Raw genomic sequence first — 23,223 nt, forward strand, 5'->3', positions numbered from 1 at the left:
AACTTCACAAAGACACTGAGTCTTGCTTGGGATCCTGCAACTGACCACTTGCTACTTTGTTTTGAAGGGATTCAGTTAATCTCAAAGCCCACTAAGCGCATCGTTCTTTCTTCAGTCGCTCGGCTTTATGACCCATTGGGCCTTGTCGGTCCTGTCATTTCAAAGGCGAAGATCTTTCTCCAGATAAGTTGTCCTGTGATGAAAGTCTTCCTCATGTCGTGTCCAAAGGCGCAGGATCTGCAAGCTATTTACTCTGCTCGAAGTCTGCCTGGAGTTACGTGTAAGGGTCCTGCTTATTCAGTCTCCGTACGTGGATATAACAGCGTTTTCTAAGTACGCTAATTTCCAGCACTGCAGAGGGTATTCGATTACGTATAAAAGTTTTCTCAACGAATTCGCCACAACGATGTCACGGCTAGCGATATAAAATCTGGAACATAGCGACTAGTGCAGCGTGTGCATTTTTGGGAGGACATAAAGGCGCTTCAAAATGGAAAAGAGATAGCGGTATCCAGTTCCCTTGCCTCCCTTCATGGATAAATTTGGGTTGTTGCGCGTAAACGGTCGGCTAAAAAATTCTTCGTTGGATTTTGATAGTCGGTATCCAATTATACTTCTAAGAACCCATCCAGTTACGCTGGCTATAATTGTTGACTTCCTCCGCGCTGTTGGCAATCATTCGGTCCCAATATTGGCCAATTGGGGGGAAAAAACGGTGACGAAGGCAATACACAAATGCATCCGATGCTTCCGGACTAAGCCTCGGTTGTTGGAGCACATTATGGCTGATCTCCCGGAGCAAAGAGTTAGAGGCTCCCAGGCCTTTGGAGTCACTGGTGTGGATTTTTGTAGGCCTTTCTATTATAGGCCGAAAGTGCTTAAAGTAAAATAAGTGCGGAAATGTAAAATTTTACGTCAGAATTTTCATTTGTTTTGCTACCAAAGCCGTCCACCCATAATTTCTTTTCTACAGGCTTTCGATCTCCGCATTTCGGTAGTCTATGGGAAGCGGCTGTTAAAACCAAACACCATTTTTACCGAGTTTTCGGATCTGCAGTTCTTGGATTCGATGGCTGTGAACGCTGCTGTGGCATATTGGGGCTGTCATAAATTCACGACCTTTATTGTCTCTTTCAGAAAATTCAGCAGACCTTGATGTTCTGACCCCGGCTCATTTTTTAACTGGTGGTCCGTCAGTCAGCATTATCGAGCCCGATGTCACAAAACTGAACTTCAACCGGTTGGACAGCTGGCAGCACGTGTCTTTCCTGCAGCAGTCTTTCTGGTCCCGGTGGAAGGAGAAGTCCCTAAACCTTCTCCAGCAGCGCTCCAAATGGTGTGCCTCCAGTCCTGCCTTGGCCCCAAACGATGTGATGCTAGTAAAAGACGAGAACCTACCTCCGATGAAATGTCCGCTTGCGAGAAAAATGGAGTTACTCCCTGGTCGAGATGGAATCTTTCAAGTGGCGGTGATAAAATCTCATCTGGAGTTACCAAGCGAGCAGAGCCTAAGCTGTGCCTGTTGCCCCTTAAGGATGAAGTTGGAGTAGATGCCCCAACTGGGGGAAGAATGTCGGGTCAAGCAGCAAGCAACTAGTTTAAATATAATAATTAATTATTAACTGATGATGTATTAACTAACTTGTTCGCAAGCCGACTCCCTTTCGGCCTCGGCTTTACTAATTCGGCATTTAAAGCTAGCGAGCATCCGCTCAGTCTATTCTGGAAGGTTGGCGTCACTCTCGTTCGTCTTCTTATTGCGCTCGTATCCTAAATTTGATTTCACATATTGTACTTAATTCCCAATATCATGAGCGGCCAAATAAAGATTAATAACGTTTAACTTAATACAAGTTGATTTTTATTTTACTGGCATTGAAAACTATCAATTTCCGCGATACCATTGCCGCAAACCAGTTGTATCCTAGAAGTTTTGACCCGGTGCCGGACATGACGACCAATAAAAGATTATTGATACGGCTGTTGTTGTAGCGGATTGACGTGTTTGTGATTCCCTTGACCGGATAGGGTTACGTTGATATTCACTTAGCTTTAGGTGGCACTTGACGAGATCGGGATTACCGTTTGGCCAGATGTACCGATACGAAGATTCCTTCATGATGGTGACGGGCGACACGGAATTAACTTCGAACTGGCATGAGCGACCGTTTATGACCACGTCCACGGATTTCTTAGGGCTGACCACCGGAACTATTGGATGAACGCGTCCATGCGATGGCCTGTTGTTACGCATGTAACTGGGCGTAGGAGATGAAGATTTTGTTGACCCAGCTATAAGATAAAAAATAAATAAATAAGATATAAATCAGATAGCGGTGATTGTGAATTTGCAGTAATTGTATTGTATTACAATTGTATTGTCCACATCTCTTTTTATTTACTTCATTGTGCAAGTAGGTGTTGCCATCAATTATTTTTCTTATCAAAGTTTTAAATGTTTTTAAAAAATGTTAATATTTTATGAGGTATTGTCCCTATTTGCATTAATAAAAATTTTTTCAAGAAAACTAATCTTTTTAATCAAGTTAAATAAAAATTGTATACCTTTTGCAAATATTCTTCGACAAGGCTCCACTTAAGATCCCAAAAGTGTTCGACACAAGGTGGCTGTCAATTGAATTGACAGTATCAAGAATACTTAAGTAATAGAAAGAGCTAAAACTCCATTTTGGCCATCCGGCAAGCAAGCAAGGAAAAATGCCATAAAGCGGAACTCTTACATCAAATGTTCAATGACAAGAAGAACGCATATTTACTTTTTATAGCTCAATATTGTCAGAGTTTCAAAGAGTAAGTGCTTTCAGAGCAGCAACACAAAAGGCACGGAATTATTAAATGATTTGACGTAAGCCATTCAATCGTTAAAAAAGGGCATAGTTCCACCGGAAAAAGATGTGGATTTGTTGGAAAAAGAGTATATCGAAAGATATGTCCACGATGATCTTGCGCAAGGATATGAGTTTGAGAAACACATGAAAATAATAAAATTGGATCCATTATCCGAAAAAGAGATTCGAGGCAGCTGCTCAAAATTTTTAGTTGAGCTTATTAAGCAACTAAAACAGAGGTATCTAGCCTTCATTTGATACCGTATAATTAAAAAAAATATATTAATTTTAATATAAAGCTTCCAGAAAACTTTAAGATATTGAAGTAGATTAATATTTTTTCTGTGAACAATGTTTTGCGCTACAACAAAAAGGACATTATTCCATTTTCGGAATGCCTTAGTTGCCAGAATATAGAGAAGACTGAAAGCCAATAACAAAAAATTCATTTTGTTAATTGGAAAAATACGGACAGCATAAAAAAATGTTGGATTGAAGTCAATTCCTCTAAGGATTCTGGACGCAACAACACATTTGCAGAGTTGGCCCACGTTGCCATTAATATTTAATCGTTGCCTTGGTCCAACGCCGAAGTAGAACGCATATTGCGCAACCTTGTCAGGTCTAAACTGCGAAATAGACTACATTTGAGTAGACTTAACAGTATACTTCACGGAAGGTAATTGGTTTAATTGTTTTCTCTTATAATGAAAATAAATTAATTTCTAAATTATGCATTTACAGATATAGCTTGCGCAGACTTGGCGAATGTTGCTATGCGCCTAATTAATATGCCTAATTAATTCCTAACAAGAAAGGAAAGCTAACTTCGGGCGGAGCCGAAGTTGATATACCCTTGCAGTTAAAACCGGATATATATCGCAAACATCGGATATAGTTGGCCGATCCTTATGAGAATATAATAATATAACCCAATTTATTACATTATAAAATCTAACAAAAAGTCCCAAACTTCTATCTTCAAAAATACCAAAGTTGGTATTTCTACCAAAAAACATTTCCGATCGTTCAGTTATATGGAAGCTATAAGATATAGTCAGCCGAACGTTATAAAATTTGGTAGGTCGGATTAACTGACCAAAAATATAATCTGTACCACGTTACTGCTTTGCAGCCTTCATTCTAATGAGGGCGGACCCATCGGCCGAAGCCAACCCGGACCAGGCCGAGATTATTAAGTGGGCAAGGGAGATCCTACCCGACTTCAATCCGGAAAAGGCGGGAGAAAGGCTGGATCCGAAGAGACGCACTGGGTCAGACCCTGCCAAGGAGGCCGCGCAAAGCGCGAAGAGGCAGAGGTCCACAGAGGGAGAAGCCCCCCAGGCCAAGAAGAGGAAGGCCCAGCCGCAGCCGCCCAACCGCTCGTTCGCTGAGGTGACGAAGGGAAGAACCCTAATTGGAGTCCTGGACAAGGGCTCCAAGGATGGGCTCATCCCCAAGGAACTCTGGCGACGAGTGGTAAACGAGTTGCATGGGCGCTTCGTGGAGGAGATGCTGCGAAGTGGAGGACCCCCACCAGAATGCGAAGACGCAGGATGGTACCAGGGTAGCGTCAAGGTGATTGCTTGCCAAGACGCGCGATCGGTGGAGACTTACAAGCGGATGATTGCATCGCTTGGAGAGGTCTACCCTGGAGCTAAGCTGGTGGCGGTTGACTGGGACGAGATCCCCAGCAAACCGAGGGCGCTAGTGTGGCTCACAGAAAAGCCAGCCGACCCTAAGACCATCCTGACAATGCTTAGGATGTGCAACCCGACGCTCCCCACGGCGGACTGGAGAGTCGCCAAGGTCGAGGAGGCGGTGGGATTGCGGAGGCAGGTCGTCCTCACACTAAATGAGGAGACCGTAAAAGCCCTGGAAAGGACGGAGCACCGGCTTAAGTACGGATTCGAGCATGTCTCGGTCCGTATATATAAATCTGATGCGAAGGCCAAGCCAGGAATTATCGGTCTGGAGGCAGACACACAAGAGCCAGACTTGGAGGAGCCGACCGAAGAGGGGCACCCGGAGGGAATGTCGGATGAGGAGGAGGACATTCTAGAAGGGTACACCTCGGAGGAAAGCGACTTGGCAAGGGCGCTTGGTGGTGTCGGAATGGAGGAGGACTCTCTGCTGGGCTCCGAGACGGAGGCAGAGATAACTGTGGTGGAGGCTTGTAAGGATGTCCCTGACGATCTTACAAATAAACCTCCACCACAGTAAAGCAGCGTCAGCTGCCCTCCTTCTCCACCTCGCCGAGAGTGGAGCAGATGTGGCCCTCATCCAGGAACCCTGGATGCTAGGATACAGGATTCTTGGGCTGGGGGCGTCGGAGTTCAGGCTCTGCAAAGCCAATACTACAGGTAAAAGGCGAGCCTGCATCCTCGCAAAAAAGAACCTTAACCTCTTTTTGCTACCCAATTTCAGCAATGAAGACCACGTAGCCGCAGCCGTAGAGAGCCCAAATGGCCCTCTAAGGATATGTTCGGCGTATATGGGCCACGACCAGGAGGCCCTTCCCCCGCACCCGCTGATCAAGCAGCTGGTGGAAGACAGCAGGAAGCACAAGATCGACCTGATCATAGGTTGCGATGCTAACGCCCATCATCATCAGTGGGGCAGCACTGACACAAACGAGAGGGGTGAGTCAATATTCGATTTTATCCTAGGCTCCAATCTTTTGGTGGGTAACAGGGGTACAGAACCCACCTTCATAGTCAAGAACTGAAGAGAAGTACTTGACGTCACTCTCTACTCTGATTCCTTAGCAGACAGGATTGTTAGATGGGGAGTCCTAGAGAAACACTCTTTCTCAGACCACCGATACATAGAATTAGTGGTCAACTTCGAGAACTTTAATCGACTAACGGTACGCAACCCGAGAAAAGCGAACTAGGAGTTATATAGAAAGAAGCTAGATAGTTCCTTGGGAAATCCTCCAACAGGGGACGATGACAGTAGGGCAGCCCTGGATGCCATGGTGGACACGCTTACGGCAGCGTGCGCCAGGGCATTCAATAAAGCTTGTCCCAAAATCAGACCGGGCAAAAGCAAGTCAAAGAACACACCATGGTGGTCGCAAACACTTGCGCCCTTTAAAACCAAGGCCCGCAAGGCCTTCAATTTTGCCAGAAAAACAAACTCGGAGACAGCCTGGGAGTCGTACAAAGCGGACCTTAGGCGATATAACAAAGAGCTTCGCAAGGCAAAAAGGAATGCCTGGGCCGAGTTCTGCACGAACATTCAGCAAACATCAGAGGCCTCTCGACTCAGGAAGGTCCTTGCAACTACTGCACCAAATGTAGGATACATTAAAACCTCAGAGGGTAACTGGACATCGTCCAGCAAAGAAACCCTAGAGGCTCTCATAGAGACACATTTCCCGGGATGCTCTCGAGAAGATACAACCCTGGAAATGCAGACACAGGGGAATAGCCCACCCACCAACAATCCACTTGAATACCTATTGAATGATAGATATCTCAGCTGGGCAATAAATAGCTTCAAGCCCTTCAAATCCCCGGGCCCAGATGGCATTGTCCCGGCTCAACTAATTAAAGCCGGTCCCAACCTGAAATCTTGGGTCAAGATAGCTTTCTCAGCAATCTTCAGGATGGGCATCGTACCCCAAATGTGGTTGCGGACGGAAGTCGTAATTATACCCAAGGCGGGAAAACCATCTCACTGCACCCCCAAGGACTTCAGACCAATAAGCCTGTCGTCCTTCCTTCTCAAGACAATGGAGAGACTAATCAGCCTCCATATTTATCTTACTATAAACCCAGATGATATCTCGGGATCACAACATGCGTATAGGAAGGGCCGATCCACGGAAACGGCACTCCACGAAATCACTACTTTTGTCGAGAAGGCACTTAGTGATAAGGAATACGCACTCATTGCTTTTCTAGACATAGAAGGTGCGTTCAACAACATCCTACCAAGCTCGACAACCAATGCGCTGACAGGACTAGGAATAGATAATCAATCCGTACGCCTTATAAAGCAGATCCTGGTAAACAGGACTGTTGAGGCGTCACTAGGAGGAGAATCTATTCATAGATACGTCAGAAGAGGCACCCCGCAAGGAGGCGTACTCTCACCCCTACTCTGGAACGTGGCGGTTAATAGCCTACTGCGATCCCTAGAAGGGGGTGGTTGCAAAGTTATCGCTTACGCGGATGATGTCGCAATTGCCTTCTCAGGAAAATTTCCCCAGACTCTATGCGACCGCATGACGGACAAACTTAGGGTCCTCTCAACGTGGGCAACTAGAAATGGACTAGGTGTGAACCCATCCAAAACAGAGCTCGTCCTCTTCACCAGGAAGTACAAAATACCAAACTTAAGGCTTCCAAAACTATTAGGAGAAACACTATCTCTTAGCGATAGCGCCAAGTACCTAAGGATTACGCTAGACAGGAAACTGGACTGGAAATCAAATACTATGGATAGAGCCAACAAAGCTACAATCGCGCTCTATACTTGCAGAAAAGCCATTGGTCTTAAATGGGGAATGTCACCAAAAATAGTAAGATGGCTTTAAACAGCGGTCATAAGACCCATCCTCTTCTACGGGGTGGTGGTATGGTGGCCCGCTCTCACCAACTCCACAATCAGGGAGAAGCTTAGGAAAACGCAAAGGATGGCGGAGGTCTGTATCACGGGCAGCCTACGTACCACTCCTACGGACGCACTAGACTTCATACTCGACCTATTACCAGTAGAGATAGTGGGAGTCAAGATGGCCACGCTATCGGCAATCAGGCTACGAGAGACGGGCGCATGGAAAAGGACTGACTACGGACATACCAAGTTAGATCTGCACCACTGCACGCCAACGGGGTCTACAGACTACTGCGTACCTGTCGATAATCTCACCTTAAAATACAAGTGTACATTCCAACAAGGGAGGAATGGGACACACAAATCCCGGGACCAGCCGGTTCCCTCCATATTTACACAGACGGTTCAAAATTGAATGGCCAGGTGGGAGGCGGTTTCCATTGCGAACAGCTGTGTTTAAACGAGTCCTTCAGACTCCCAGACCACTGTAGTGTTTTCCAAGCAGAAGTAATAGCTATCGGAGAAGCACTCAGATCCCCAGCACTAATTGGTAATCAGGACACAATCTGTATCTTCTCAGACAGTCAAGCGGCACTCAAAGCCCTTGACGGTCTTTCATCCAACTCCAGGACAGTGAATGACTGTCGCAGATCTCTTAACGAGATGGCAGAGCAGCATGACATACACCTCATATGGGTGCCCGGGCATAGGGACCACGAGGGTAACTGCGCCGCCGACGAACTAGCAAGAGCAGGTACTATCAATCCTCTCCTACCGGAGAAGGAACCAGTAGGTATCCCCTTAGCTACGTGTAGGCTAAAATGCAGGGATCACTTTGACCGCGCATCACTGCGGAAATGGAGAAACCTCCAAAACTGCAGGAACTCCCGCATGATATGGCCAATCCGGTCTAGGAAGAGGTCAATGATGCTTATCGCCCTGAATAGGCAGGACTGTAGTCTGGCGATCAAGGCCATTACGGGACATTGGTTAATAGGAGCACACGCGGCTAGGCTAGCGGTTCCACATTATGACTACTGCTGGAGCTGTGGGGACGAAGAAGAGGAAGAGACAGTCGCACACCTCCTGTGTCAATGCCCTGCGCTGGGGCGCATCCGACTCAAATTCCTGGGCGGAGCAATACTTACAGACCTTACAGACCTCGCGGAGGTCGCTCCACACAGACTCGTAGCCTTCATCCGTAAATCTGGATGGGACCGCGAGCCGCTTCAAGAAGGATAGAGCACCCTTGGGCACATAAGTAGTGGGAAGGGAGAGGTCCTTTTGTAGGATCCTTGCCTGAGCGGTATCACAAGGAGCCCCAGCGGCTCAAGTGGATGGGGGTCAGAACCGGCCCTCATCGCCGCCTCAACCTAACCTAACCTACTGCTTTCTATCTTCAAAAACACGAAAGTTGGGTCATTTCCGATCGTTCAGTTATATGGCAGCTATAGGATATAGTCGGCCGATCCTTATCAAATTTGGCATGTCGTATTTGCCAAAAATAGCTCTTGATTAAAATTGGAACTCTCTAACTCTAAAATTACCAAAGTTATACCATTTCCGATCAATCAGTTATATGGCAGCTATAGGATATAGTCGACCGATCCGGGCCGTTCCGACTTATATACTGCGTGCAAAGGAACGAAGGGTGTGTGCAAAGTTTCAAGTCGATAGCTTAAAAACTGAGAGACTAGTTCGCGTAGAAACAGACAGACAAATATCCGAGCTTAAAAGCGCACCCGAGCTTAAAAGCTCATCCGTGCTGAAGAGCGCATCCGCGCTCGCCCTTCTATGCATTCTTCCTCTCTCGTCGGCCGTCGTCGTCGTTTAGCGCTTATTCTTTCTAAGTTAAGTTGAGTACCATGTAAGCAGCAAAATAAAGCTAAACGCGTTGTTGTGAATTTACCGAAGATGCCCCCGACTTCTCATTTAATCCTTACTCCTGGAATCTTTTGCGGGAGCAACGCCCCCCTACAGCATTTTGTTCTTTCGAGCCGGATCATTCCTGGATTTTATTCTACCAGCAGTTCTCGGCATTGTTCCGCCAAAAGATAAGTACATTTTTCCGTCTCCTTCTCTCTGCCGGTCTTCAGCAGTGGTCCGAACATAAAATTTCGTTCACACTGCTGCAAGATTTGTTTTTTTTTCTACCGTGTCTCCAAGTCCGAGTTTTCCGACACCACGGCAGTTTGATATTTTCTAAAAACCCTACAAAGTTTTCCATCCGTCTCCGTTTTGTGTGCCTCGCCATATTCCTCGCCGCCAACGGTCGAGGCATACATACATACATTGTTTTTGGTGCAATTAATCCGAAAAAAAAAAATCCGCAAGTGAACAGTGAAAGTGTGTGGTGAAAAAAAAAAGGCATAATTAATATTGGCCAGCCGGTGTGAAGTGGTTCCGGCAATTTCCAAATTCACCGAACAGTCCGCCGCTGTCGTAATTTTTTTTTTCTTCCCCAATTTTTCCTTCCCCCAACCACATAACTTTTCTGCTCCCCCAATTATACAGTCCACTTATCGACGCTCCACTGTTCCAACATACGCCCACATGCCCTTACATATATCCGTACTTGCATGCATATTTCCAAATATTTTCTGCCTCCAATTTCAGGAAATATATAACCGATAAAATTTAACATATACCGTCATATACCGTCATATATAGCCGTGTTGTGTTTTTTGGTGCTGTTTTTTTTTTCCCTTTGAGGTACGTACAAGGTGCCGACGGCATAACCGGGTGCGTAACAAATAAATTTAAAAAAAAAAAATAAATTAAAAATTTAAATTTTTATAATTATATCTACAAAAATTGGCCGTCAGCCAACGGGTACAACAGGGGGACCTACGCGCAAGCAATTGCGTGCCGTAACTGTGTACACCGCTGGTAGTGCGACTATACTCTCCACGTGAGGGCGGCTGGTAACAGGTCCCGGTAAGGTCATGTCTCTGCCGAGGATGCTGGCTAATGGTAGTCGGGCGGGGAGAAGAACACTCCCTTCCTTAAATTACCCCAATCCAAGGTGGAACAGCATATGCCGAAGGATGCGTGTCCGAGGGGGGGCTCGGACGCTAATATGCGAACTCTGGGGGACAGGCCGACCTCCCAGTTTTAACCAGGCTTATCGTGACAAGCGGGCTATGTCATGATGGACGAACCCCTTCCCGCCTACTCGTGGGACCAAAATATGAACACTTTACCTAATAATAAAAACCAAAGCGGAGACCGGAACTCCCTAAAAAAGACCGGAAATGGGGCCAACGGCCCGTCAAACTCCAAGGCCCTCAAAAGCCAAGGAGTTGCTGAGATGGAGAAGTCCCCAATAGAGGGACAACATCTGGAGGCGGGACGCGCCGGTGCGGTGGAGGTTGCCAAGGCAACTTCTTCCAAAGCGGGGCTAGCTATGGGACCACCGAACGGTGTGGAGAGGAAGACCCCAGGGTCAACCTCTAAACCAACCGGCGGAGCCCCTAAGGCGAACCCTGGTCCGGAAGCGTCTCACTCGACGCAGCGTAAAGGGTCCTACAAGGACAGAAGAAGAGCAGCCTTCATTCTGATGAGGGCGGACCCATCGGCCGAAGCCAACCCGGACCAGGCCGAGATTATTAAGTGGGCAAGGGAGATCCTACCCGACTTCAATCCGGAAAAGGCGGGAGAAAGGCTGGATCCGAAGAGACGAACTGGGTCAGACCCTGCCAAGGAGGCCGCGCAAAGCGCGAAGAGGCAGAGGTCCACAGAGGGAGAAGCCCCCCAGGCCAAGAAGAGGAAGGCCCAGCCGCAGCCGCCCAACCGCTCGTTCGCTGAGGTGACGAAGGGAAGAACCCTAATTGGAGTCCTGGACAAGGGCTCCAAGGATGGGCTCATCCCCAAGGAACTCTGGCGACGAGTGGTAAACGAGTTGCATGGGCGCTTCGTGGAGGAGATGCTGCGAAGTGGAGGACCCCCACCAGAATGCGAAGACGCAGGATGGTACCAGGGTAGCGTCAAGGTGATTGCTTGCCAAGACGCGCGGTCGGTAGAGACTTACAAGCGGATGGTTGCATCGCTTGGAGAGGTCTACCCTGGAGCTAAGCTGGTGGCAGTTGACTGGGACGAGATCCCCAGCAAACCGAGGGCGCGAGTGTGGCTCACAGAAAAGCCAGCCGACCCTAAGACCATCCTGACAATGCTTAGGATGTGCAACCCGACGCTCCCCACGGCGGACTGGAGAGTCGCCAAGGTCGAGGAGGCGGTGGGACTGCGGAGGCAGGTCGTCCTCACACTAAATGAGGAGACCGTAAAAGCCCTGGAGAGGACGGAGCACCGGCTAAAGTACGGATTCGAGCATGTCTCGGTCCGTATCTATAAATCTGATGCGAAGGCCAAGCCAGGAGGTACAGCTCTGGAGGCGGACACACAAGAGCCAGACTTGGAGGAGCCGACCGAAGAGGGGCACCCAGAGGGAATGTCGGATGAGGAGGAGGACATTCTAGAAGGGTACACCTCGGAGGAAAGCGACTTGGCAAGGGCGCTTGGTGGTGTCGGAATGGAGGAGGACTCCCTGCTGGGCTCCGAGACGGAGGCAGAGATAACTGTGGTGGAGGTTTGTAAGGATGTCCCTGACGATCTTACAAATAAACCTCCACCACAGTAAAGCAGCGTCAGCTGCCCTCCTTCTCCACCTCGCCGAAAGTGGAGCAGATGTGGCCCTCATCCAGGAACCCTGGATCCTAGGAGACAGGATTCTTGGGCTGGGGGCGTCGGAGTTCAGGCTCTGCAAAGCCAACACTACAGGTAAAAGGCGAGCCTGCATCCTCGCAAAAAAGAACCTTAACCTCTTTTTGCTACCCAATTTCAGCAATGAAGACCACGTAGCCGCAGCCGTAGAGAGCCCAAATGGCCCTCTAAGGATATGTTCGGCGTATATGGGCCACGACCAGGAGGCCCTTCCCCCGCACCCACTGATCAAACAGCTGGTGGAAGACAGCAGGAAGCACAAGATCGACCTGATCATAGGTTGCGATGCTAACGCCTATCATCATCAGTGGGGCAGCACTGATACAAACGAGAGGGGTGAGTCAATTTTTGATTTTATCCTAGGATCCAATCTTTTGGTGGGTAACAGGGGTACCGAACCCACCTTCATAGTCAAGAACAGAAGGGAAGTACTTGACGTCACTCTTTACTCTGAATCACTAGCAGACAGGATTGTTAGATGGGGAGTCCTAGAGAAGCACTCATTCTCAGATCACCGCTACATAGAATTAGTGGTCAACTTCGAGAACTTTAATCGACTAACGGTACGCAACCCAAGAAAAGCGAACTGGGAGTTATATAGAAAGAAGCTAGATAGTTCCTTGGGAAATCCTCCAACAGGGAATGTTGATAGTAGGGCAGCCCTGGATGCCATGGTGGACACGCTCACGGCAGCGTGCGCCAGGGCATTCAATAAAGCTTGTCCCAAAATCAGATCGGGCAAAAGCAAGTCTAAGAAACCACCATGGTGGTCGCAAACACTTGAGCCCTTTAAAACCAAGGCCCGCAAGGCCTTCAATTTTGCCAGAAAAACAAACTCGGAGATAGCCTGGGAGTCGTACAAAGCGGACCTCAGGCGATATAACAAAGAGCTTCGCAAGGCAAAAAGGAATGCCTGGGCCGAGTTCTGCACGAACATTCAGCAAACATCAGAGGCCTCTCGACTCAGGAAGGTCCTTGCAACTACTGCACCAAATGTAGGATATATTAAAACCTCAGAGGGCAATTGGACATCGTCCAGCAAAGAAACCCTAGAGGCTCTCATAGAGACACATTTCCCGGGATGCTCTCGAGAAGATACAACCCTGGAAATGCAGACACAGGGGAATAGCCCACCCACCACTAATCCACTTGAATACCTATTGAATGATAGATATCTCAGCTGGGCAATAAATAGCTTCAAGCCCTTCAAATCCCCGGGCCCAGATGGCATTGTTCCGGCTCAACTAATCAAAGCCGGTCCCAACCTGAAATCTTGGGTCAAGATAGCTTTCTCAGCAATCTTCAAGATGGGCATCGTACCCCAAATGTGGTTGCGGACGGAAGTCGTAATTATACCCAAGGCGGGAAAACCATCTCACTGCACCCCCAAGGACTTCAGACCAATAAGCCTGTCGTCCTTCCTTCTCAAGACAATGGAGAGACTAATCAGCCTCCATATTAATCTTACTATAAACCCAGATGATATCTCGGGATCACAACATGCGTATAGGAAGGGCCGATCCACGGAAACGGCACTCCACGAAATCACTACTTTTGTCGAGAAGGCACTTAGTGATAAGGAATACGCACTCATTGCTTTTCTAGACATAGAAGGTGCGTTCAACAACATCCTACCAAGCTCGATTACCAATGCACTGACAGGACTAGGAATAGATAATCAATCCGTATGCCTTATAAAGCAGATCCTGGTAAACAGGACTGTTGAGGCGTCACTAGGAGGAGAATCTATTCATAGATACGTCAGAAGAGGCACCCCGCAAGGAGGCGTACTCTCACCCCTACTCTGGAACGTGGCGGTTAATAGCCTACTGCGATCCCTAGAAGGGGGTGGTTGCAAAGTTATCGCTTACGCGGATGATGTCGCAATTGCCTTCTCAGGAAAATTTCCCCAGACTCTATGTGACCGCATGACGGACAAACTCAGGGTCCTCTCAACGTGGGCAGCTAGAAATGGACTAGGTGTGAACCCATCCAAAACAGAGCTCGTCCTCTTCACCAGGAAGTACAAAATACCAAACTTAAGGCTTCCAAAACTATTAGGAGAAACACTATCTCTTAGCGATAGCGCCAAGTACCTAGGGATTACGCTAGACAGGAAACTGGACTGGAAATCAAACACTATGAATAGAGCCAACAAAGCTACAATCGCGCTCTATACTTGCAGAAAAGCCATTGGTCTTAAATGGGGAATGTCACCAAAAATAGTAAGATGGCTCTATACAGCGGTCATAAGACCCATCCTCTTCTACGGGGTGGTGGTATGGTGGCCTGCTCTCACCAACTCCACAATCAGGGAGAAGCTTAGAAAAACGCAAAGGATGGCGGAGGTCTGCATCACGGGCAGCCTACGTACCACTCCTACGGACGCACTAGACTTCATACTCGACCTATTACCGGTAGAGATAGTGGGAGTCAAGATGGCTACGCTATCGGCAATCAGGCTACGAGAGATGGGCGCATGGAAAAGGACTGACTACGGACATACCAAGTTAGATCTACACCACTGCACGCCAACGGGGTCTACGGACTACTGCGTACCTGTCGATAATCCCACCTTAAAATACAAGGTCTACATTCCAACAAGGGAGGAATGGGACACACAAATCCCGGGACCAGCCGGTTCCCTCCATATTTACACAGACGGCTCAAAATTGAATGGCCAGGTGGGAGGCGGTTTCCATTGCGAACAGCTGTGTTTAAATGAGTCCTTCAGACTCCCAGACCACTGTAGTGTTTTCCAAGCAGAAGTAATAGCTATCGGAGAAGCACTCAGATCCCCAGCACTTATTGGTAATCAGGACACGATCTGTATCTTTTCAGACAGTCAAGCGGCACTCAAGGCCCTTGACGGTCTTTCATCCAACTCCAGGACAGTGAATGACTGTCGCAGATCTCTTAACGAGATGGCAGAGCAGCATGACATACACCTCATATGGGTGCCCGGACATAGGGACCACGAGGGTAACTGCGCCGCCGATGAACTAGCAAGAGCAGGTACTACCAATCCTCTCCTACCGGAGAAGGAACCAGTAGGTATCCCCTTAGCTACGTGTAGGCTAAAATGCAGGGATCACTTTGACCGCGCATCACTTCGGAAATGGAGAAACCTCCAAAACTGCAGGAACTCCCGCATGATATGGCCAATCCGATCTAGGAAGAGGTCGATGATGCTTATCGCCCTGAATAGGCAGGACTGTAGTCTGGCGATCAAGGCCATTACGGGACATTGGTTAATAGGAGCACACGCGGCTAGACTAGCGGTGCCACATTATGACTACTGCAGAAGCTGTGGAGACGAAGAAGAGGAAGAGACAGTCGCACACCTCCTGTGTCAATGCCCTGCGCTGGGGCGCATCCGACTCAAATTCTTGGGCGCAGCAATACTCACAGACCTAACAGACCTCGCGGAGGTCGCTCCACACAGACTCGTAGCCTTCATCCGTAAATCTGGATGGGACCACGAGCCGCTTCAAGAAGGATAGAGCACCCTTGGGCACATAAGTAGTGGGAAGGGAGAGGTCCTCTTGTAGGATCCTTGCCTGTGCGGTATCACAAGGAGCCCCAGTGGCTCAAGTGGATGGGGGTCAGAACCGGCCCTCATCGCCGCCTCAACCTAACCTAAAAAAAATCTACAAAAATTTATTTAATTCTTATTTTTCGTTCGAGCATAGGGCCAGGTTTTTTAATTCACATTTCCGGCCACTCAATAATTAAAGTCGAAAATTTAATTATCGAAAAAAATTATAATTAATTAATTTAATTATCCACCTTCAGTCCGAATAGAGCCGCGGTTTTAATTCCACCTTCCCGGCTTCGTGATAATTAAATTCAATTAATTAAAGATTAAGGTTTCAACTCCACGTTTCTGGCTCCATAATAATCCGACAATTAGTCAAAAATTAATTATTATTAATTATTTAATTTCTTCTTTTTTCGTGTTAAATCCAAGCCAAGGTTAAGTCCACCTTTCCGGCTCCGCAAATTCGAAAATAGGCAGGAATTCAATATTCACGTACGAGACATACTGGTCGAAATATACATATATAGACAGTCATCAATTTTTTTTCCGAACGAGCACGAATTTTCCGGTACTTTTCCAGTTTCCATCCCTCTAACGCTGCTTCTACTCCGCATCAGGCAACATCCGCCTAGAATCTCAACAAATCTCGTCCCATATGGTTCTTAGTGGCTTCCTGAAGTTTTTTCCACAATCGAATTGTGCCGCATCCGACGTTCCTTTTGACATCGGCGCTACTAATTCCCACTTGTGCCTTGTAATCGCATTTCATCCGCGATCTCACCGGTCTCATCACATTAGTGTGACCGGCCACCGCACGTACGAGGCACCTATTGCGCAAGTCAGTCGACAAGCGCTGACCAGCGAATTGGTGTCTGAGAATGCCCACGGGAGACGACCAAAGGCCACGTCCGATCCCAACCATCCGTTTGGACAGATCTCAATCCGCGTCTCCGCGGACGCCTATTTTAAAGCCTACAGTGCGTACAGTGCCATTCCAGGCGCCAGAGAAACGGAAGTAGGCTCCCAATACATGTGCGAAGTCCATCGGGACCAAATTCGGGCAATGTGGGAGAAGATGGAAAAGAGCTATGAGAGCTGCTCCGATTTGCTAGCCGTGTCAGACGACAATGCGGCCACCTCGACAGTGCTGGAATCGAAGTACAGCTACTGTTACTCCGTCTTTTCGAGGTGTATTGCCCAGCTTCGGGAGAAAATTGCTTCCCAATCCACTCAGGCTTCCGTCAATGTACCCACGCCCGCGTCTACAGGCTGCTGGTTACCTCCGGTGGATACCGAGGTCTTCGCGGATGATTATTTTCGGTGGCCCACCTTCAGAGACTTGTTTACGGCCATTTACATCCAAAACTCGCGAATCACCCCGGTAGAGAAGTTGTTCCACTTACTGTCCAAAACAAAAGGTGACGCCCACGCCATTGTTTCTAAGGCTCCGCTTACCCATGAAGGGTTTTTCGCCGCGTGGCAAAGCCTCACAGACCGCTTGGAGAACCGGCGGCTATTGGTCAACAGCCAGTTGAATATCCTTTTCAACATCTAGGCTATTTCTCAAGAGTCCGGGGTCGCGCTGAAGGAGCTTTAAGCCACCATTTAGAGTTGTCTGACAGCCCTAGAAATGTCCTCCATCAATGTTGAGGCATGGGACTGTCTCCTGGTATTTATGATTTCGTCAAAGCTCCCCTAAGTCACACTTTCTATGTGGGAGCAATCCGTACATAATAAGGCCGAGATTCCAACATGGAAGGAATAAGATAACTTCCTGACAGAGCGCCATCGCACTCTGGAGGCCATCGACGACGTCAGGCCTAGTGGCTCCGTGTAATTTCCGCCAAGGTCGGGACTTCCTACTTCCCCTGCTCCGAGGCTCAATTCACACGAGACTCGAGTGGTTCCGGGTCTCTGTTCGAGGGAAGACCACCCCATTCGCTTATGTCCACGTTTCCTAGATATGGATGTAAATGGTCGTTTTGACTACATTAAGCGGAAGCAGTTAGGTTAGGTTAGGTTGAGGCGGCAATGAGGGCCGGTTCTGACCCCCATCCACTTGAGCCGCTGGGGCTCCTTGTGATACCGCACAGGCATGGATCCTACAAGAGGACCTCTCCCTTCCCACTACTTATGTGCCCAAGGGTGCTCTATCCTTCCTAAAGCGGCTCGCGGTCCCATCCAGATTTACGGATGAAAGCTACGAGTCTGTGTGGAGCGACCTCCGCGAGGTCTGTAAGGTCTGTAAGGCCCAAGAATTGGAGTCGGATGCGCCCCAGCGCAGGGCATTGACACAGGAGGTGTGCGACTGTCTCTTCCTCTTCTTCGTCCCCACAGCTCCTGCAGTAGTCATAATGTGGAACCGCTAGCCTAGCCGCGTGTGCTCCTATTAACCAATGTCCCGTAATGGCCTTGATCGCCAGACTACAGTCCTGCCTATTCAGGGCGATAAGCATCATTGACCTCTTCCTAGATCGGATGGGCCATATCATGCGGGAGTTCCTGCAGTTTTGGAGATTTCTCCATTTCCTCAGTGATGCGCGGTCAAAGTGATCCCTTCATTTTAGCCTACATGTAGCTAAGGGGATACCTACTGGTTCCTTCTCCGGTAGGAGAGGATTGGTAGTACCTGCTCTTGCTAGTTCGTCGGCGGCGCAATTACCCTCGTGGTCCCTATGCCCGGGTACCCATATAAGGTGTATGTCATGCTGCTCTGCCATCTCGTTAAGAGATCTGCGGCACTCATTTAGTCATTTCAATTTTGAACCGTCTGTGTAGATATGGAGGAAACCGGCTGGTCCCGGGATTTGTGTGGCCCATTCCTCAATTGTTGGAATGTAGACCTTGTATTTTAAGGTGGGATGATCGACAGGTACGCAGTAGTCTGTAGACCCCGTTGGCGTACAGTGGTGTAGATCTTACTTGGCTATCTTGACCCCCATTATCTCTACCGGTAAGAGGTCAAGTATGAAGTCTAGTGCATCCGTCGGTGTGGTACGTAGGCTGCCCGTGATACAGACCTCCGCCATCCTTTGCGTTTTCCTAAGCTTCTCTCTAATTGTGGAGTTGGTGAGAGCAGGCCACCAGACCACCATCCCGTAGAAAAGGATGGGTCTTATGACCGCTGTATAAAGCCCTCTTACTATTTTTGGGGACATTCCCCATTTAAGGCCGATGGCTTTCCTGCAAGTATAGAGCGCGATTGTAGCCTTGTTAGCTCTATCCATAGTGTTTGACTTCCAGTCCAGTTTCCTGTCCAGCGTAATCCCTAGGTACTTGGCGCTATCGCTAAGGGATAGTGTTTCTCCTAATAGTTTTGGAAGCCTTAAGTTTGGTATTTTGTACTTCCTGGTGAAGAGGACGAGCTCTGTTTTGGACGGGTTTACACCTAGTCCATTACTAACTGCCTACGTTGAGAGGACCCTAAGTTTATCCGTCATGCGGTCACATAGAGTCTGGGGAAATTTTCCTGAGAAGGCAATTGCGACATCATCCGCATAAGCGATAACTTTGCAACCACCCCCTTCTAGGGATCGCAGTAGGCTATTAACCGCCACGTTCCAGAGTAGGGGTGAGAGTACGCCTCCTTGCGGGGTGCCTCTTCTGACGTATCTATGAATAGATTCTCCTCCTAGTGACGCCTCGACAGTCCTGTTTACCAGGATCTGCTCTATAAGGCGTATGGATTGATCGTCCATTCCTAGTTCCGTCGGCGGATTGATTATCGAGCTTGGTAGGACGTTGTTGAACGCACCTTTTATGTCTAGAAAAGCAATGAGTGTGTACTTTTTGTCACTAAGTGCTGTGATTCCGAGATATCATCTAGGTTGATGGTAAGATTAATGTAGAGGCTGATTAGTCTCTCCATTGTCTTGAGAAGGAAGGATGACAGGCTAATTGGTCTAAAGTCCTTAGGGGTGCGGCGCGATGGTTTTCCCACCTTATGAATGAATACGACCTTCGTCCACATTGCAACCACATTGCTGGTACGATGCCTATTCTGAAAATTGCTGAAAAAGCTTTTCCGACCCAAGACCTCAGATTGGGTCCGGCTTTAATTAGTTGAGGCCGGGACAATGCCATCTGGGCCCGGGGATTTGAAGGGCTTGAAGCTATTTATTGCCCAGCTGAGATACCTATCACTCAATAGGTATTCAAGTTGGTTAGCGGTGGAGGACAGGACTATTCCTAGTTCTGTCAGTGCATTGATTATCGAGCTTGGTAGGATGTTGTTGAACGCACCTTCTATGTCTACAAAGGCAATGAGTGCGTATTCCTTATCACTAAGTGCCTTTTTGACAAAAGTAGTGATTTCGTGGAGTGCCGTTTCCGTGGATCCCTGTGATCCCGAGATATCATCTGGGTTTAAAGTAAGATTAATATGGAGGCTGATAAGTCTCTCCATTGTCTTGAGAAGGAAAGACGACAGGCTTATTGGTCTGAAGTCCTTGGGGGTGCAGTGAGATGGTTTTCCCGCCTTGGGTATAAATACGACTTTCGTCCGCAACCATGTTGCAGGTACGATGCCTATCCTGAAAATTACTGAGAAAGCTGTCTTGATCCAAGATCTCAGATTGGGACCGGCTTTAATTAGTTGAGCCGGGACAATGCCATCTGGGCCTGGGGATTTGAAGGGCTTGAAGCTATTTATTGCCCAGCTGAGATACCTGTCACTCCATAGGTATTCGAGTTGGTTAGCGGGGGAGGGGCTATTCTCCTGTGTCTGCATTTCCAGGGTTGTATCTTCTCGAGAGCATCCCGGAAAATGTGTCCCTATGAGAGCCTCTAGGGTTTCTCTGCTGGACATTTGGTGCAGTAGTTGCGAGGACCTTCCTGAGTCTGGAGGCCTCTGATATTTGCTGAATGTTCGTGCAGAACCTGGCCCAGGCATTTCTTTTTGCCTTGCGAAGTTCTTTGTTATATAGCCTAAGGTCCGCTTTATACGACTCCCAGGCTGTTTCCGAGTTTGTTTTCCTGGCGAAATTAAAAGCCTTGCGGGCCTTGGTTTTAAAGGGCGCAAGTGTTTGCGACCACCATGGTGGTTTTTTTGACTTGCTATTGCCCGATCTGCTTCTGGGGCAAGCTTTGTTGAATGCCCTGGCGCACGCTGCCGTAAGCGTGTCCACCATGGCATCCAGGGCTGCCCTACTGTCATCGTCCCCTGTTGGAGGTTTCCCCAAGGAACTATCTAGTTTCTTTCTATATAACTCCCAGTTGGCTTTCCTCGGGTTGCGTACCGTTAGTCGATTAAAGTTCTCGAAATTGACCACTAATTCTATGTATCGGTGGTCTGAGAAAGAGTGTTTCTCTAGGACTCCCCATCTAACAATCCTGTCTGCTAAGGAATCAGAGTAGAGAGTGACGTCAAGTACTTACCTTCTGTTCTTGACTATGAAAGTGGGTTCTGTACCCCTGTTACCCACCAAAAGATTGGAGCTTAGGATAAAATCGAAGATTGACTCACCCCTCTCGTTCGTGTCAGTGCTACCCCACTGATGATGATGGGCGTTAGCATCGCAACCTATGATCAGGTCGATTCTGTGCTTCCTGCTGTCTTCCACCAGCTGTTTGATTAGCGGGTGTGGGGGGGGCCTCCTGGTCGTGGCCCATATACGCCGAACATATCCTTAGAGGGCCATTTGGGCTCTCTACGGCTGCGGCTACGTGGTCTTCATTGCTAAAATTGGGTAGCAAAAAGAGGTTAAGGTTCTTTTTTGCGAGGAAGCAGGCTCGCCTTTTACCTGTAGTATCGGCTTTGCAGAGCCTATACTCCGACGCCCCCAACCCAAGAATCCTGTCTCCTAGGATCCAGGGTTCCTGGATGAGGGCCACATCAGCTCCACTCTCGGCGAGGTGGAGTAGGAGGGCAGCTGACGCCGATTTACTGTGGTGGAGGTTTATTTGTAAGATCGTCAGGGATATTCTTACAAGTCTCCACCACAGTTATTTCTGCCTCCGTCTCGGAGCTCAGCAGAGAGTCCTCTTCCATACCGACTCCACCAAGTGCCCTTGCCAAGTCGCTTTCCTCCGAGGTGTACCCTTCCAGGATGTCCTCCTCCTCATCGGACATACCTTCCGGGTGCCCCTCTTCGGTCGGCTCCTCCAAGTTTGACTCTTGTGAGTCTGCCTCCAGCCCGATACCTCCTGGCTTGGCCTTTGCATCGGATTTATAGATACGGACCGAAACGTGTTCGAATCCGTACTTCAGCCGGTGCTCCGTCCTCTCCAGGGCTTTGACAGTCTCCTCGTTTAGTGTGAGGACGACCTGCCTTCGCAGTCCCACCGCCTCCTCGACCTTGGCGACTCTCCAGTATGCCGTGGGGAGCGTCGGGTTGCACATCCTAAGCATTGTTAGAATGGTTTTCGGGTCGGCTGGCTTTTCAGTGAGCCACAATCGCGCCCTCGGTTTGCTGGGGATCTCGTCCCAGTCAACCGCCACTAGCTTAGCTCCAGGGTAGACCTCTCCAAGCGATGCAACCATCCGCTTGTAGGTCTCTACCGATCGCGCGTCTTGCCAAGCAATCACCTTGACGCTACCCTGATACCATCCTGCATCTTCGCATTCTGGTGGGGGTCCTCCGCTTCGCAGCATCTCCTCTACGAAGCGCCCATGCAACTCGTTGACCACACGTCGCCAAAGGTCCTTGGGGATGAGCCCATCCTTGGAGCCCTTGTCCAGGACTCCAATTAAGGTTCTTCCCTTTGTTACCTCGGCGAACGAGCTGCGGCTGGGCCTTCCTTTTCTTGGCCTGGGGGGCTTCTCCCTCTGTGGATTTCTGCCTTTTCGCGCTTTGTGCGGCCTCCTTGGCAGGGTCGGACCCAGTGCGTCTTTTTGGATCCAGCCTTTCTCCCGCCTTTTCCGGATTGAAGTCGGGTAGGATCTCCCTTGCCCACTTAATAATCTCGGCCTGGTCCGGGTTGGCTTCGGCCGATGGGTCCGCCCTCATCAAAATGAAGGCTGCTCTTCTCCTGTCCTTGTAGGAACCTTTACGCTGCTTCGAGTGAGACGCTTCCGGACCAGGGTTCGCCTTAGGGGCACCGCCGGTTGGTTTAGAGGTTGACCCTGGGGTCTTCCTCTCAACACCGTTCGGTGGTCCCATAGCTAGCCCCGCTTTGGAAGAAGTTGCCTTGGCAACCTCCTCCGCACCGGCGCGTCCCGCCTCCAGATGTTGCCCCTCTGTGGGGGGCTTCTCCATCTCAGCAACTCCTTGGCTTTTGAGGGCCTTGGAGTTTGACGGGTCATTGACCCCATTTCCGGTCTTTTTTAGGGAGTTCCGTTCTCCACTTAGGTTTTTGTTTGGATTGGTAGTGTTCATATTTGGTCCCACGAGTAGGCGGGAAGGGGTTCGTCCATCATGACATAGCCCGCTTGTCACAATAAGCCTGGTTATAACTGGGAGGTCGGCCTGTCCCCCAGAGTTCGCATATTAGCTTCCGAGCCCCCCCTCGGACACGCATCCTTTGGCATATGCTGTTCCACCAAGGAAGGGAGTGTTCTTTTCCCCGCCCGACTACCATAAGCCAGCATCCTCGGCAGAGACATGACCT

At 48.9% G+C, this 23,223-nt stretch overlaps 2 protein-coding genes and 1 long non-coding RNA gene across 5 annotated transcripts in view; 1 reads left to right on the forward strand and 2 right to left on the reverse strand.

Annotated features, from left to right (window-relative positions):
• LOC122321464 (uncharacterized) overlaps positions 1 to 23,223 on the reverse strand; it is a 411,747-nt gene that overhangs the window by 20,083 nt on the left and 368,441 nt on the right. The gene's annotated exons all lie outside the window — the stretch shown is intronic.
• On the reverse strand, positions 1,865 to 21,272 carry LOC138927474 (uncharacterized). Its single transcript, XM_070282761.1, has 2 exons — positions 21,140 to 21,272; positions 1,865 to 2,292 (listed from the first exon to the last, which is right to left on the reverse strand). The coding sequence occupies exon 2, from the start codon at positions 2,252 to 2,254 to the stop codon at positions 1,925 to 1,927; it is 330 nt and encodes a 109-aa protein (XP_070138862.1). The 5' UTR covers positions 2,255 to 2,292; positions 21,140 to 21,272; the 3' UTR covers positions 1,865 to 1,924.
• LOC138927468 (uncharacterized) lies at positions 11,526 to 12,375 on the forward strand. The gene is made up of 2 exons (XM_070282751.1): positions 11,526 to 12,191; positions 12,256 to 12,375. The coding sequence occupies exon 1, from the start codon at positions 11,584 to 11,586 to the stop codon at positions 12,049 to 12,051; it is 468 nt and encodes a 155-aa protein (XP_070138852.1). The 5' UTR covers positions 11,526 to 11,583; the 3' UTR covers positions 12,052 to 12,191; positions 12,256 to 12,375.

This window comes from Drosophila bipectinata, chromosome XL (assembly GCF_030179905.1).
Source record: "Drosophila bipectinata strain 14024-0381.07 chromosome XL, DbipHiC1v2, whole genome shotgun sequence".
Taxonomy (NCBI): Eukaryota; Metazoa; Arthropoda; class Insecta; order Diptera; family Drosophilidae; genus Drosophila; species Drosophila bipectinata.